This window comes from Atractosteus spatula, chromosome 18 (genome assembly GCF_055471065.1).
Source record: "Atractosteus spatula isolate fAtrSpa1 chromosome 18, fAtrSpa1.hap1, whole genome shotgun sequence".
Classification (NCBI taxonomy): Eukaryota; Metazoa; Chordata; class Actinopteri; order Semionotiformes; family Lepisosteidae; genus Atractosteus; species Atractosteus spatula.
Window position 1 is genome coordinate 11,912,161 of NC_142723.1, and position 15,792 is coordinate 11,927,952.

At 43.7% G+C, this 15,792-nt stretch overlaps 1 protein-coding gene across 2 annotated transcripts in view; it reads right to left on the bottom strand.

Moving 5' to 3' along the window:
* The window catches only part of unkl (unk like zinc finger), a 40,556-nt gene continuing 24,764 nt past the window's right edge, over nt 1-15,792 (bottom strand). Inside the window, exons 6-16 of one of the 2 annotated variants that reach the window (XM_088937015.1) lie at nt 15,451-15,568; nt 14,434-14,518; nt 13,080-13,246; nt 12,109-12,297; nt 9,694-9,756; nt 8,940-9,117; nt 6,246-6,335; nt 5,223-5,459; nt 4,659-4,852; nt 3,163-3,420; nt 1,215-1,515 (exon numbers count right to left, since the gene is read on the bottom strand). In XM_088937015.1, the coding sequence (XP_088793141.1) occupies nt 1,360-1,515; nt 3,163-3,420; nt 4,659-4,852; nt 5,223-5,459; nt 6,246-6,335; nt 8,940-9,117; nt 9,694-9,756; nt 12,109-12,297; nt 13,080-13,246; nt 14,434-14,518; nt 15,451-15,568 (1,735 nt within the window). In that variant the 3' untranslated portion in view covers nt 1,215-1,359. Of the gene's footprint in view, nt 1,516-3,162; nt 3,421-4,658; nt 4,853-5,222; nt 5,460-6,245; nt 6,336-8,939; nt 9,118-9,693; nt 9,757-12,108; nt 12,298-13,079; nt 13,247-14,433; nt 14,519-15,450; nt 15,569-15,792 lie in introns of both variants that reach the window. The other variant, XM_088937014.1, reaches the window with a different exon arrangement.

Consider the following 15,792-nt stretch of genomic DNA (forward strand, 5'->3'; position numbering starts at 1 on the left):
TTTTTTCCTGAATTGCATACTCCTAACCAAGTAAAATTAAAGATGGTCAACAATTTGAATCGATACTATAGCTACACCAAATAAAATCACTGAAAAAAGCACCATTGCTCATCAGACCAGAGAACTGGGGACAGGAGCTGTGAGCTTGTTGTCAGGCCTCCAGCACTGACATTAGCAATGTTCTCACATGGACCAGTCTGGAATTAGAAAGGAGGATTTCAAAGAGCTCTGTAGATCAGCCTACATTACTCATTCCCCCCCCCAAAAAATTATATTTCTAATCAAAATTTGCACAAGCCTTTTAATCAGCTGTAGCCATTTGTTTTACTACAATCTTGAATTGCTCACAAATGCTGAGATTTTCTGAGGCAAGGCACTTAAGAGAGCAAGTGGCCAAGTATCAGGTCTGTTCATAACAGTTTCAAGAGGCTAGGAGTCATACAAAACCAATTCTCTATGAAACAAACAGTTACAAATTACCACAGGACCGTTTGGTTATGGTATTGTAACTGATAGAAGTTGGTTCCTCCAACATCAAAACATATATTAAAAAACACAAAAAATTAAAATGGCAATTGATTTCCTAAATGCTTTAGCATATGTGCCTTTATGATATTACTATAACTGCTGGTTATGCTTGTAAGCATTAAAAGTTTGCACTTAATTTCTGTTTTGATTCAAAAATGTAAAAATCCTAAGCAAGTTCAACAATACTAATATTAATATTTATTAAGTACTATTTTTAGAATATGAAATTTTTAACAATATATTTACTATACCAGGATTTAACAGTAAGAAATTGAATATGAAATATTCTATTATGTTTCACAGTACACAAACAAAAAAGCTTCATATAATAGTATATTTAGAAAAAAAATGAAAAAAAACCTACAAAGCAGCTTAAAGCAATTTTCTAAAGTAACCTTAAACAAATCCCCAGGTCAACAAAGTGCTTTTACAAGAAATGAGTCTCTTCACATGTCTAGTAGCAGTAATAGTGTTTGACTGATACTTTTCTTCATTCTTAAACATTCTTAATTCTGCAAACATTAAGAGCCTTAAAGAGGGCCGTGAAGTTGGGATAATACGAATTGAAATATTTAAAAAATTAACGGCAGGGAAAAATATGAATACGTCTTGAAATTTTAAGATTGTTGACAAAGAAAGAGTCTTGGCAGGTCTCCTGAAAAACACAGTCGGAAAGTACCAGTCAAACACCATTAATAATTTCTAATATAACTATTAATTCAAACACTATAAGAAATACTGAAAAACACAAAATGCTGTATTTAATCTGTTAGCATATTATTAGTTCTTCAAAGGGCTAGATCCAGGAATTGTACCTTGGAGATTTCCACATCACCACTTCAGTATTTTTGTCTTACAGTAAGGACATTCTGTTTTGCTCGGTGCGCAGTTCTCACAAAGCACATAGTGTTGACAAGGCTGTAACACGACGCTGCGATCCAGCTTTTGGCACACTATACATTTCTTTGACTGAAGCTGATATATTACCTGTGTGTTGAAAAAAGAACAGTTAGTATCCTTCATGCAACAGGCACCAGTACACACCTTTCAAGCAGAACAACACTTCACATTAAAGGGGAACCGCAGCGCGATTTTTACATTTCGGAGTTAGAACGAATCTGCATTGATGAGGACATTTCAAACCACAACAAAATTAACTTGCAAAGTAACACACTAACTTGCAAAACCTCCCATTTGCATGTCAAAAAAGACTAAACGTCCAGGTATACGCAGGCCCAGGATCTGCGATTCAGAACGATGCAAACAAACTTCACAAAAACTGGTGAGGTGGAGCGGCCCTGTTCGATTGTAAACAAGCAGGCTTAATCTCTTAATCTCTCTTAATCCAATAGAAATAATGCTCTCAACTTTGAGACCGTTTTGCCAACAACTATTGTACTACTTACTTGTTAATTCTGCATGCAGATCACGTTGGAAATTTTCTGCGGTCAAATGTCTGCTGCATAACCTGTACTTGTTCGCTCGTACATCCCATCATTAGCCATTATGGTGACTACTGAGCAGGAAGGGCCGCTTCATGTCGCAATTCGTGGGAACTCTCTCTCTGGCCCATGGTAAGACCAGGGGTTTGCGACAACATGGCGACTTAACAGTACTTTCACAAAGTTCACAATTTTGTGCTTCACTCGAAATTCATAAGATTTCTCTATACAGTCAATTAATTTGTTTTGTTACTGAGATTTAATAACCGGTCTGAGAAATTGGGACTGCAGCTCCCCTTTAATGCACTGTTTTCCAAGTAACTGTTTAGGGCTTGATTGAGAAGTAGAGTCTTTGGCTCTTAACTTTGATGAGTCTTTCCTGATCACAAAAACCTCTTTTCCTCTCATTTGCATGCGGCCTGCTTGCTGAACATTATAGTATGCCAAGAGGCAAGCTTGATTACAGCACAGAAATGAGTGCAAAAATCTGAACTTAAATTCTGAACTTAAAAGTGAAGTTTAAAGTTACAAGGCAGACAAACTCAGAACTCAGGCAGTGGATCATGGAGCACAGAACAGCATGGGTATGTGACCCAACAGGCTACAGTAGGAGAGTAGCAGGATGGAACTATGACAGCAAATATGTGTAGAAAATCAATTTGGAAATAATCATAAAAATCTACAGGTTGAAGAAATTGTTACAGACCATTTGTTGCATACTTGCATGTTTCAAGTAAAGCTTTCGGGAAGGTTAAGAGAAATGTCACCAGTTAAACCCCCAGCTCTACCACTGACTCACTATTGTGGGCCTATTGTTGGTGACTCTGCCACGAGTCTCAGTACGTCACTCTGGACAAAAATGAGGTGCACAACTGCAACAGGGACAAAGTAAAAGGGAGAGGTCCAGATCTGGAGAAGCCTTTGAACAAACAATAAATTCACATCTGGACAGATCCCACACTGCTCCTACACTTATTTGCAATAACACAACATTATGCACTTTTCCTGATGAGTGAACTTGCGCCGATTGATGAGTAGGCACTTACCTAGCACAGATCTAGTGTGAAGAAAAAGTTCAATGTCTCTCTTTGAGAGCTAATTTACATCTACGAGATGTAAGGACATTATATGTGCGATCTGAGATACTGAAGGATCAGGACTTGAAATGGATAGGGGATTTCCTTGTGCTTACCCCGTCGATGAGCTCCAGATCGGCCCGCAGCTGGCTCTGAATGGAGTGAAGCTTTGGTAAAGGCAGCTGGTCGATGTCCCCGCAGCTGCGCAGGAGGGGTACGCTGGGAGAGGGGCACACGGCGGTGAAGTCCTCCTGCAGTTGCTTAAGCCTGCGCTCCGCATCGTCTCTCTTCTGGAAGGCCAGCTGCCGCTCGGCCTCAGCCGCCTTCGCCTGGTCCTTCGCTTCCTGGGCCTCCTTCTGCCAGGCGTCGCAAGCCTACAAACAGGCAGGCACAGTCGGCAGAGTCAGCACACTCACACATGCCCGGCACAGTCGGCGCACACAGTCGCACACGCCCGGCACAGTCGGCGCACACAGTCGCACACGCCCGGCACAGTCGGCGCACTTGGTCGGCGCACACACTCGCACACGCCCGGCACAGTCGGCGCACACACTCGCACACGCCCGGCACAATCAGTCAGTTTTTTTACAAAATTTTCCAATGCAAGAAACGTATGTCTGGCAGAAATGTTGAGATGGGCTGGAATTCTAGCATGACCTCAAATGGTCTGAGATCTGCCAGGGTTTTTTATCTCAAACATAAGTGAAACATTTTCATGTTTCATTGGGGTTACGTTAATAGCATTACTGATATTTCTACCACAGAATATAAAAAAAATTAATAACATAGAATAACAATTTTCAAAATAAATTTCTTTATATTTACAGTTAACTCTCAGTTTAATAGACTAATGAGGGGTTAAAACACAAATTACGTATTTCAACAAAAAAACACTATTACAGGAGAAAAAAATATATTCACTATGTATATATGCTTTTTGGATCATTTGACTTATTTTAACAATTGTAATCAACAACAAAAATTGTGCCTGTACCTTTATCATAAATATACAAGCTCTTTATTTACTGTGTGATAAATATACTGCATAAATGTCACTAAAGCATACAAAACATATGCATCATAAACAACAAGAGTAAAAAGGGGTAGGTCCATTATTTCAGCACTTCACGGTTACAAGCCCAGCATCTCTCCTTTAGCTGATTTTGTCCATTACATCCCAAGTCTTTTAAAGCAAAGTCCATTTCACAGAGGGTTTAGAAACAAATGTAAAGGCGCGAGATGGATTTCGTGTGGATTAACCAGTGTCTGCCTTCACTCCTCCAGCTCGGCAGTGGTTGGACACTACATCTGCTAGGACAGCCCAGGCTGTGGCCGTACAGTAATCGAACATTATCAAGCCAAACTCTCATCGGCTGGGAGCTTGCGCACAGTTATGCATTGCTTCTCGTCTCTAGAACAAACCGAAGCCCAGCTCCAGTCAGCGAGCGGGCTCTTGGTGCTCCGGCTTGGCCTGGAAGAGTCACGCCTAAGGTGTTTCATTCTTATACTGGCGTAACTGGAGCAATTTAAATAATGGGCAGGACAATGAGCACCATGCTGAAACTGTTGTAAACTAGTGCTTGCTGTACAGACATTGTATTACAGGACGAACCTGTTTAACCTGCTGCCAAGAATCTTCCCACTGCTTGATCTTCCTCTTGGCGTCGTCCAGCTCTCTCCGTAACCGGGCGAGGTCGGCCCCGCTGGAGGCGGTTGCCGAGGCGATGGTGCTGAACCCCGGCGACGGGCTGGGAGAGAAGCTCCCGCTCACAAAGTCCCAGATGCTGCCGGCGCCTCCGTTTAAACCTGCAGAGGCAGAACACATGACAACTATTTTCTAATTCTCCAGAGCCGTTATTTGCTTAGAAGCAACTGGTTAACAACTCTGGTCAACAGCACTTAAGCAATTTAAAATATATTCTTCACTGTCCTGAACAACAGCTTTGGTGCATTAAAGACTGCAGTTTAATCACAGTATAGAAGACCCAGGTGTTTATCTTGTTTTCCCCCCTACAAAGGCTTAAAATAAATCTGTGCAACCATGCAATTAACTGATTACTAATCAAGTTATTACTCTAAATGTAGAAACTTACCATCTGTAGTCAGACAAAGAAAGCAATCAGGTGTTAAAGTACCAAGCCTATTTACAGCTATTCTCTGTTTAGTCTTTTCTTACCCAGGGAATTCTGGGAGGAGGCCGAAGTTCCCAGAAGGCTGTGCTCTGCCTTGGCTGGCTGGGCCTGGGGTTGACTCTGCTGCGGTGCCATTGCCGAGGACAGGACGGACTGAGAGAGGGACTGAGACAACGAGCTCAGCGGAGAGGCAGAGAGCGAGGAGGAAGAATGGAGCGAGGAAGAGCGAGCAAGGGAGCCAGGAATATTGACAGGGGCCGAACCTCCTAACAACCTCTGACCTGTATGGGTGAAAATGAACGAAAGAAAAATACACCAACTCAAACCCTTTTTTGGTCATTTGTAATGTTTCTGTTGGAAAGCTGAACGTCAAAGCAAGGAAAACGCACGAAAGGTAGTTTTGTAGACTCCGGCTAATGATAGTGATCAAATCTAACAATATAACAAAGTCTGAATTTTTATCATCCCATGAAAAAGTTACAAATCTTAATGCTTGAAGTGTTCTACCAGCCACTTTACACATCCTTACAAATTATTATTTACTAATTTATATAGTGTGGGGTTCTCTTTATCAGCATCACAGCTCTCCTTCCATGGGCACAGTCATATAAAAAACATTTATACAAAGTTAAATGCTATGCTAAATGCCATTTTATAGATATTTGTTTATCGAGCAATTATCAGATGCTAGGGTTTACACGACGTAAGAGTTACCATGTTTATTTAAGAACTGGCAATATTTTTGGAAAAACTCTTCACCAGCCAGGCCCGAACCACTACTGGAGCAACGCAGACTTCAAGATCGCACACAGGTCTGACCAAGCACGTACTCCCATTGCAACAACAGCTGGGCTAGGGCACTGGACGACTCTCGTTCACCACCGCTGCGTCACAGGCGACTGGAAACCCACAGGGGTCAGCATCGAGTGACAAATCAAGCAGCTGTGCCAAAATGATTAGGGTAACCTGGTAAACTCAAACCAGCAGACCCCTAGACTCTACAGCCCAAGGCCTAAATTGAAAGACCCCACCAATCTTTTTCAGCTCACTCACACCATTCTGCTTACTTGTTAAGCCAAGATCACTATTCTCTTCTTCTTCCAGTTCCTTATCAAGAGTGACGTTAATGTCGCCAAAGTTCAGGTCAAGAGCAGAACCTGCAAAGTAAAACCATCAAGTGTCAGCAAAGGTTTACTGTAGTCAAAAGTACATTTTAGAAATACGATTTTATTTAAAAATATAAATATGTTGTACTACAGAGAAACTTTGTGAGAAGGAGCAATATTCTTTAAAGTCTGTGTATGTATACACTTATTAAATTGAGGCTCACTCTTACTATGAAAAATACTCGTACAGCCAGGATTCGGAGTCTCTGATGAAGGAAAAGTTAGATGAAAACGTTTTAAGATTTAAACAACTTTAGCAAAACTCAATTTTTCTTGCCACTTTTCACAGTTTGCAAAATAAGCAAAGAATTGAGAAAAATTACCTGTTACTGTGCTCTCAAATCATTACAAATTACAGAAAGCTTTTTAAAAAACAAACACAAAAATGGACTTTAAAAGCGCAAACCAGGCCTAAAACCAGAGGAAAAAGACACTGTCGCAGAACCTACACAACAACTAAACGTGTATTTCACTGTGATTTTTAACTTGCAAACAGTAGCAAGCGCAGTTCAATAAGTTCCGTTAAAACGGCAGAATTCCAATTCACACTGGACAGATCTCCCCAAAGAAATCAACGCAGAGCAGAGCTTATTAATTCCAAAAGAATGACGCAGAGCAGAGGGCATCGCTATAGCAACTAGAGCTGTGTGAGTAGTCGGGTGCCTGGCTATGTGCAAAGAGGAAATGCTGAAACTGCCCAGGCTTGGGAGCACACAGAGCTAGGGATCTCTTTGCCCAGATGTGGGCTTCTGGGCAAATCTTTCTTTTCAAAGGTCACACTTTGCACAACAGCCCTCTTGTACTGAACACTTAATAAAAACTGAACTTGGAATGCCAAGACCTTGCATGGGTTAAATGATCACAGTTAAAACAGAAAAACACCATCAGATCCCATTATGAGGTCCTTCGCCCCATGTTGCTGATCCAGATGTTGCTAACACAACTAACAGAGTAGTAACACTGGTGACTCAGCATCTGCAACGTGACCCTGCGCTTTGTTCTCCGCTGCCTCCTGTTCTCCGAAATTAGAGATCCAGTACTTCACTTCTCCTAACCCATTCCTAAGGGCTACCCCTGCAGTGTCACTGATGCACTGGCTCCGGCACAGACGGAGAGCACTTCTTGTTAATTCACAACATTCGGCGTTAGAAGTGCGTGCAGCATTGTGCATCGAGCACATGCACACAGCATCACTGTACAGAATCATTTCCAATCGCAGTACTTGTGGAATACTGCATTTTAACAAGGCTGACAACAGCTAGATTTTCAAGAAAACATACAAATGCAGCAGCAAAGCAAAAAACTCTCAGGTATCCCAGCATAAATTCTGAACATATTCGCGTACACATCTTAGAAATTGCACATTTTAAAACAATCTCTATTCTGTAAACACTCAATGTGTCTGTTGACTAAGCACTTCTGTACCGCAACCTTTTTTTACTCTATTTGTGAATCCCCAGTAAAATCACCCTACCTCACTGCCAGAAAGCTATGGAGTTGTAAAAGGGAGAAAGTATCCGCCCATCTAAGTGCTGACTCACTGTCTGCAGCAGTGAGCTCTGTCTCTCTCTCTCTCCCTCCCTCCCCCTCTCTCTCCAAACACCCCTCCAGACACAGACCCCTTGCACATGCACCGGCTAATCACAAGCCCCAGTCATGTGACCACAGCTGCCTGGCAGCACCAAAGAGTCAGGTATGCACTCAGACACGCTCCCTGCCCTAATGCACTGTTGCTATTTTAAGAATTGCATTCCCCCCCGCGCACACGCGCGCGCACGCACACACACACACACACACACTCCCCGTCCATTGTTATTGCATACTGAAAACTCCCTCCCGATTTTCAAGTTCCTCTCTAGCTGCCGCAAATTTCCAGACATGTAGGAATCTCCCCCAGCTTGACAGAAACAGCTGAATTCTGCACCTCTCGAAAAAATAAAAAAAATCACAAGCCAAACAAAGACAAGACCACTGATTAGGAAAAACTGCCAAATTAAATGTTGGATAACATGGGTGATTCTGAATTACAAGAAGCTACATGTGGATGGTATCTGGTTGTTTGTGTAGATTTTTGCCCCTATTACAACAGTGTGGGTAAGCAATAAAAACATTGCAGGACTTGAAACTGGTCTCTCTTGTGGCGTTCAGCCCTTCTGTTTTTAAAAACCCCATTAGATTATATCCTAACAATTCCCTCAATATTCGAGAAGACCCTCCATCCACCAACCTGCCTAGAGAGACTAGAGATGGCGCCTTTCAAAGATCCAAAACTCCACACGTGCTTGACTACAGCTAAGAGGAAATGCAGGCCATGGATAATTTTCTCATCTTATGTGCATGATTCAGCACAGGATACAGCATCTGAGCAGCTCACACATGGTTAAGCAGCTGGACAGATGGACAGAGGGACAGACAGTAAGAGAGGGACAGACAGACAGTATAGACAGACAACTCAGAGTATCACTTACAGCAAGATAAACCAATGATCTGCTGGTCATAAAAGAGAGGTACTTTTCAACCCATCCTCACACTGGCCTGCAGCAGAAGCGTGTGAATTCAGGTTACTGTTATTAAAAGAGCAACTATTGCCCATACCGATCACCGATTCCACTGTGTTGCTGCCAGGGTAGAAGGGGGTTGCTTTCGCGTTCATTGTGGACAGAGTGGTTGGGGACGAGCTGTCGGAGCCGATGCTGGAGGCCAGGCTTGACGTTATACTGGATGTTATACTGGACGCCAGCGGGTTGACCGCTGAAAAAACACTAATGAGGTTCTGCGAACAGGAAAAGGGCAACGGTTAGTCTCACCTGGTGATCAGGACATAAAAGCCTCCAAATTTTAATTTCCTGCTTTCACAGCGGCGCCCTTCTTGGGATTTGAACTACTGCTGCCTCTCCCACAAGCTGTGCAAACTCTGCTGCTTTTAATATCTAACTAATCATAAATATGATAACTGATATTTGATGATAAAAAATAAAAGATATAACTGGTGATACAACTGAGGCCATATTGAAGACATCCTCTTTTAAAAGCTCTAAAACTAAGGAGGTCTAGCAGTATTTGCTTCACATCTGCATTTGAAAAGAACTGAATTGGTTGTGTTCATATGCAGCCCTCTAGTGTGGCCAGATGAGAACTACACAGCTTCAATACCAGGCTAAGCACAGCCATCCAGTAACTAGAATTACATTTCCCAGTTTGAACTGAAGACTATCACGATTTTCCTATACATCTCCATTGAATTCCTTTGAGCTTTTCTGCCCCACCCTCATACATTTTCTGAAGCTGCTCATTTAATCCACTGCCAGATCCAAATACAAAATTGCGCCATTAACAAAATGAAGTGCACCTGCTTCTCTTGGTCCACTGGTTTTTGATTACCATCCACTGGGTGGCTCTTCAGATTTTTCGCCTAGAAAACAGTAACCAAAGTTGTGAAGGCAAACTGTGCAGTGAATGTTAGGAAATTATATCCTGAGTGATTCATAAGCTACAATAAATATGAATCTGAACCCCACACCTGCATTCAGAATACTGAAAAAGGGCAACCTGAGATGACCTTTCCAAGCCATGACACAACTCACACAGCAATCATCAGCCCAAACTGAATTTAAATGTATTCAGCTCTAAAGTGCCATTTGGCATGATCAAAGTTACACCTGAAGAAGTATTCTGCATTCCTCATTCCCCTGTGTGCCAGATGAGACTTTGGAGGATGAGGAAGACGACGTGATTTCAGGAGACACATGCCAACGAACCAAAACAGCACAACAGACATGAACGACTCAGGCCTGCAATTAGCCAGCAAACACAGGAACGATAACGACCTGCACCGTTGAGGCAATAACTGCATCTTTTTAATAGGTGACCTACTCTTCCAATCCCAGCTGTTTTAAGGTTAATAGGCAAACTAACGCTGTGGATTCTGGTTGAAAAGGTTAGCGATGGCAACGTTTCAACATCTTTTAAACAAGTTTTGTTTTTTTACTTGTGCAATGTCTCCGAGCTAAACACTAGACACACTCTAGTGGAGTAAGTTGCAGCTGAAAACGTTTGGACAGGCAATAGATTGGTCTCCTAGATATCACTGTACCGGCGCTTCTCAGTGATGGAGAAAAACAATAAGGAGTACTGCAGCCCAGGTGCTGCTGGCCCAGGCCAAGTCCAAGGCACCCAGGTGGCTGAGTGATGCTGCAGCTGGGTGGACTGAAGGTGGCTGGGGCAGCTCTTGGCAGGGAACAGCCAATAACTTCGAGTTTGAAGACATTTCAGCGAGAGATGCACCACTCCTCCAGGTGCTGCTCTCCCTGCTGCAAGTCCAGGGGGGGCGTGTCAGACAAGCGTGCCTGCACACGGTGTTGGGGGTGTGCAGGCGAGCTGTGCCGGTTAACGAGTGGCGATTCTAAAACGGTTAGGCGTGAAATAGAAAATTCCCATTTAAAGAGTGAAAAAGAACAGTGAAGCTTAAAGAGCTGGGCTTTGGGAGGGCAGGTCAAATACTTGATTTCTAGCATCCCATCAGAGAGACAGAAAAGATACTTATAACCAAAACTGACCAACGAGAACCAAACAACTTAAAAAAGGAAGCACAGACAAATCAACACTGCCATGTGCTTTGAGATGTACACTCGGTTCATCGGTTTCATTTCGCATAAATCCAATCACAAACGTCACAGCGACTTGCAGAGGTTAAAATTGAAAAACTAGCCGAAGAAGGATACACACGCATTCAGAATCCTGTGCATTCAATTCACCGGAACACCTCCTAAAACATATGAGAGCAAAGCCACCTCTCTAGTAAAAGCCAGTGGGCTCCCTTTCAGTAGAGCTGGATGAAATGATCCGATAATGCAGGCCAGGTGTGGTAGAGACAGAAAGGCAGGTCTGGGGATCCGGAGTGCCTCTCCCAATAAAAGTGAGGGGCAGAGCCCGACAGTCTGGACATCACCAGCTGGGTGGAACATTACGCCATCGGTCCAGCGTGACTAAGAGGTGTGGCAAAAGGCAGAGTGCCGGGGGGCAAGCTCCAGTCTTCAAGAGTGAGCTTGTATCGCCCGGCGGGTGACAGCGCCATCAGTGAGGGATGCATCACTCCCCTGTGCCGGGCTGACTCTCCTGTAAGGCACTGTGCAGCTGTGGCATGTCCCAGGAGAGCAGGCCCAGTCAGCCTTCTGGGTCCATGAGCTTACTGGTGTCTGGACTGAAGCCGTCGTGCTGCGATAGGCTACAGAAGTGTTTTCGGCTGAGCAACAACTGTCTGCTCCAAATGTGTTTGTTAAGAGTTAGGGGAAAGTTTGTACCTCCATCAAGTGCGAAGGAATATTTAAATCAAAAACTGTTCTTTGGACAATTACAACAAAAAAAATGAATTGTGAAGGAACACCTTCTTTTTGGTCGAAAAAAGAAAATGAAACACTAATAATCGTCTCTAATGGGATTGTTCCAACCTGCTCTTAAAAGAAAAACCACCTGAATAATCGTTTCATACAGCTCTACCCAACTGTCCTGAACATAAAATAACATTTTGGCTGTACTCTGCCTCAGAGCTGACGCTGTTACCCAGAACCCTTTCGAAGTTTTTACTACAGAGACTAGGGAGTAAGGAGCCTATTTCCGCCCTTCACTTGAGGAGGCAACAGCCTAGGAGAGGGGGAACACCAGAAAAGAGCTGCTCGTGGGGAAAAAAACCTTAATTTAAACTGACAGCACTGGGCACTGGGTCTTCCAGTCAGGAGAGGGAAAAGAAAAATGAATCTTTATATACCTGATCCTCACGTTCAAACCCCGGAGCTTTGGGATAGTTAGACGTTGGAGACGAAACATTGGACGTGGTGGATTCTGAACATAAGCTACCGTTAGTAAAGCTTTTAGGCCTGCTGATGGGTCCGATTGGGGACAATGAACTGTTGCTTCCTGAGCTTGAGGTTACTGTTGGACTACTAGAGCATGAAACCTGAGGGAGAAAATGACAGAGGGAACTTAAACAGGCTTCAGAGCCAGCAAAACATGCTTGCTACTCTGCGCTTTTAGGCATTCGAAAACTGTAAAACGGACAGCAGCTCATGCGACCTGGAGTGAAGTGAATTACATATTTAGAATACGTGGACTGGCAAATGTACAGAAATCAGAACATATTTTCAACGTCAGCCTCTACGTCTTGACTGCACGAGTCTACAAGCCACTATGGGGAAAAACAAACCTTCTCAGAGGAGGTTCACACGGGACCATCTTGCGATGAAATGAATAATACAGAACAGGTAATAACACAAAAATATACAAATTACAGAAACTACAACCAGACTTAAAAAAAGGGATAAGAATGATTCATTACAAATCTGTGTCATTACTACCAGCAAAATTATCCTTTCTTACAAAAGAAATTTCACAGGTATTCTACAGGTGTATTGGATGAAAGGGAAAATTAAGACTTGGAAAACGCTTTATCTCGGCCATTTTAAAATCCATAATGAATTAGATAAATTATTCTCTGCTATGCCGGAAAAGCAGAGGTGTGAACAGTACAAAAGCCCTTAAACCTCATGGAGAGACTAATATTTGGCTTTATAAAGTTAAAGTGCCGGTATTGTATAATCATACTAACATACACAGGAAATGTTTCTCTGAACTTGGACATTACAAGAATCTGGGAGCTCATGCTGTAATCACTGGCCTTCCCCCCCCCCCCCACAAACAACGTTAGGAAAACGGAGCACAGCTGTTGGCGAAACCACATACATTCCCTGTTTGACCACTGCTGTTGGCCGCGCTGCCGGCGGAGTTGGTGCTGCTCCCCCAGTCGGGGCCCGGACACTCGGAGAACGGCTGGGACCCCGCTTTCGCCTGGGACCCCGGGTGCATCACAGTGAGCAGCGTGTTCATCGCCTCCTCGGCGGAAGGGATTCCTGCAACACAGCGCGGCACGGGGGGGGGGGCGGTCAGAGCTCTCTCGAGCCTGCGTCGCCCGGAGAAGAAGAGAGCGGAACGGAAGCCGCTATAGAGAGCAAGATAATCTCGGCGGCAGACAAGCCTTATGGAAGGAAGTACATGAAGGTGACAAACATTCGGCCCGTTCTTGCAGGCTTGGCTTCGTATGAGGATCTAATGGAAACACCAGCCTGTGTATACTCCCTCTTTTACTGTAGGTCACTACACTGAGGGGGATCTGTCCTCTGTGTCATTACGATTGTACCCAGAGAAGCCACCTTCAGAACAGTAAATCACAGCTGGGAAAGCACTGACCAAAAGCCTAGAGATGGTGACCATTGGGAGCAGGTGGTCCAGGCGGATCCAATTCCAAGGCTCCCAACTGGATCCCAGGGTAAAATGGGCAATGTGGATCATATTCCCATCTTATCGTACTTGTGATTATTCACCTCTATAATTGTTATTTCTAGCCTGGTGATTTTATGTCAAATTAGATCTTACAGTGTGGCCAGTAAATTCAGAAGAGCTTTTTTTCCATATTACACCAAAGAACTGTCTGAAATGAACACCAATCCAGAAGTGCAATTTAACAACTGCCTGTGCACACTACCATCTCAACTGCTTGCAAACGATCCCTACAGCAGATAAAAAGTCCAAACTCTTGGATTCACTTTGTGATTCACAGGCAATGTGACTGCAAGTCAGCTATGAATCTCCAGTGAAACAAGGACTGCCTGACAAGGTTTGTCATTTACCACATATGTATTACTATGAAGTGTAACCGATAGAAATCCTTCTGTGCCTCACTAAGTATTAAACTATATTTTACTGCTATGTCAGGGTGATAATTAAAATCCAAACAAGCAACCAGGTAGGACAAGCAAGAAATGACAAAAAACAGGGATTAATAATATTTGTAAAGATTTCCCTTCTGGGCAACTGGGCCATTTCAGGTTTCTACACTAACTGTACTGATTAAGTGAATAATGAAACACTTTTTAGCTACAAACCTGCCTAAAACAGTCCCTGAGCATTTGGTTTCTGTGTACAAATGTATAGCTCGTAAAGTGTAAAACAGGTCAAATGGTAGTGCAAGATAAAACCTACTCCTACTTGCATGCAGGTATCTGGCCCTGTAACCCCAGCAGATGGTTAAATGCCTTACTTTCCACATGGGCAAACGCACAGAACGGTCCTCGAGGGCAATATCCTGTCTGGCGCATATCATTGCATTTTGTGGATTTGTAAATCTAAAAAAAAAAGAAACAAGGTATGACATGTTAAGGGTTCAATACAGTCTTAACATAAAGCACTGCTCTTTGAAAACTGCATGTTAGAATGAGCATCTCGTACAGATTGTGCTGCAGTGCCTGCAGGAGACTTGCAATATCGCAGGGGGGCACTCTTGCATATAAAGCCATGAATACAGGAGTTAAACAGTGGGGAATCCTGCTCCCAGCCTGCTCATATTCCAGCCCAGGACTGGAGCAGCAATATCTGGACCACAGGGCTCAACCTGCACAATGAACGTTCACTGGCAGCTCCCAAGTCAGTGCACACCAGGTTTTCATGACATAAGTGAATATCTCCTATTACAACAAGCTTAATAATAATAATAATAATAATTACTTTCTGGACACTCCACTCAAAGTGCTTTACAGGTAATGGGGATCCCCTCCACCACCACCAGTGTGAAGCCCCACCTGGATGATGCGACAGCAGCCATAGTGCGCCAGAACACTCACCACACACCAGCTCTCAGTGGGGAGGAGAGCAGAGTGATGAAGCCAGTTCAGAGATGGGTATTATTAGGAGGTTATGATTGGTAAAGGCCAGGGGGAAATTTGGCCAAGATGCCAACACCCCTACTCTTTTCAAGAAACGCCTTAGGATTTTTAACAACCATAGAGAGTTTTTCAGTTTTATGTCTCATCCCAAAGACAGCTCCTTTTTTAAAGTATACTGTACCTGTCACTATACTGGGGCATTAGGACCCACATAGTGGGCCAGTTGGGGGCACTCACCCTGTGGTCTAACACCTCTCCCTGCAGCAATCTTAGTTTTCCCAGGAGGTCTCCTATCCAGGTACTGGCTAGGCTGACCTTGCTGAGCTTCAGTGGGTGGCCAGTTGTGAGCTTGCTCGCTCCTATTCGTGTACGGGTGGAGGCTTTAAGCAGCTTACCTCTGGGTGGAACTGCTGCTCTGTGCGTGAATGGCAATACTGACAGCTGTCGCCACTGTCGCACTTCGAAGGTTCACCCCACTCGTCTCCATGCTTCACGTTGGGACAGGGAGTGGACCTGCAATCAAGTCCCCAGAAATGAGTTCTCATGCCTCGACAATACACAACACCCACTGTCAATCACCATGCAGGAGGCCTCATCGACCCCCTGTGTGAGCTCCATACTGACAAGACTGACATTTTACACGTCTAGCCTAATCCGATCACTCTGAAGCCAAGGCATGCTAGGATGAAGTCAAGATTGCACAAGCAATGTAGCCACCGTAACAAAATAGTAGACCA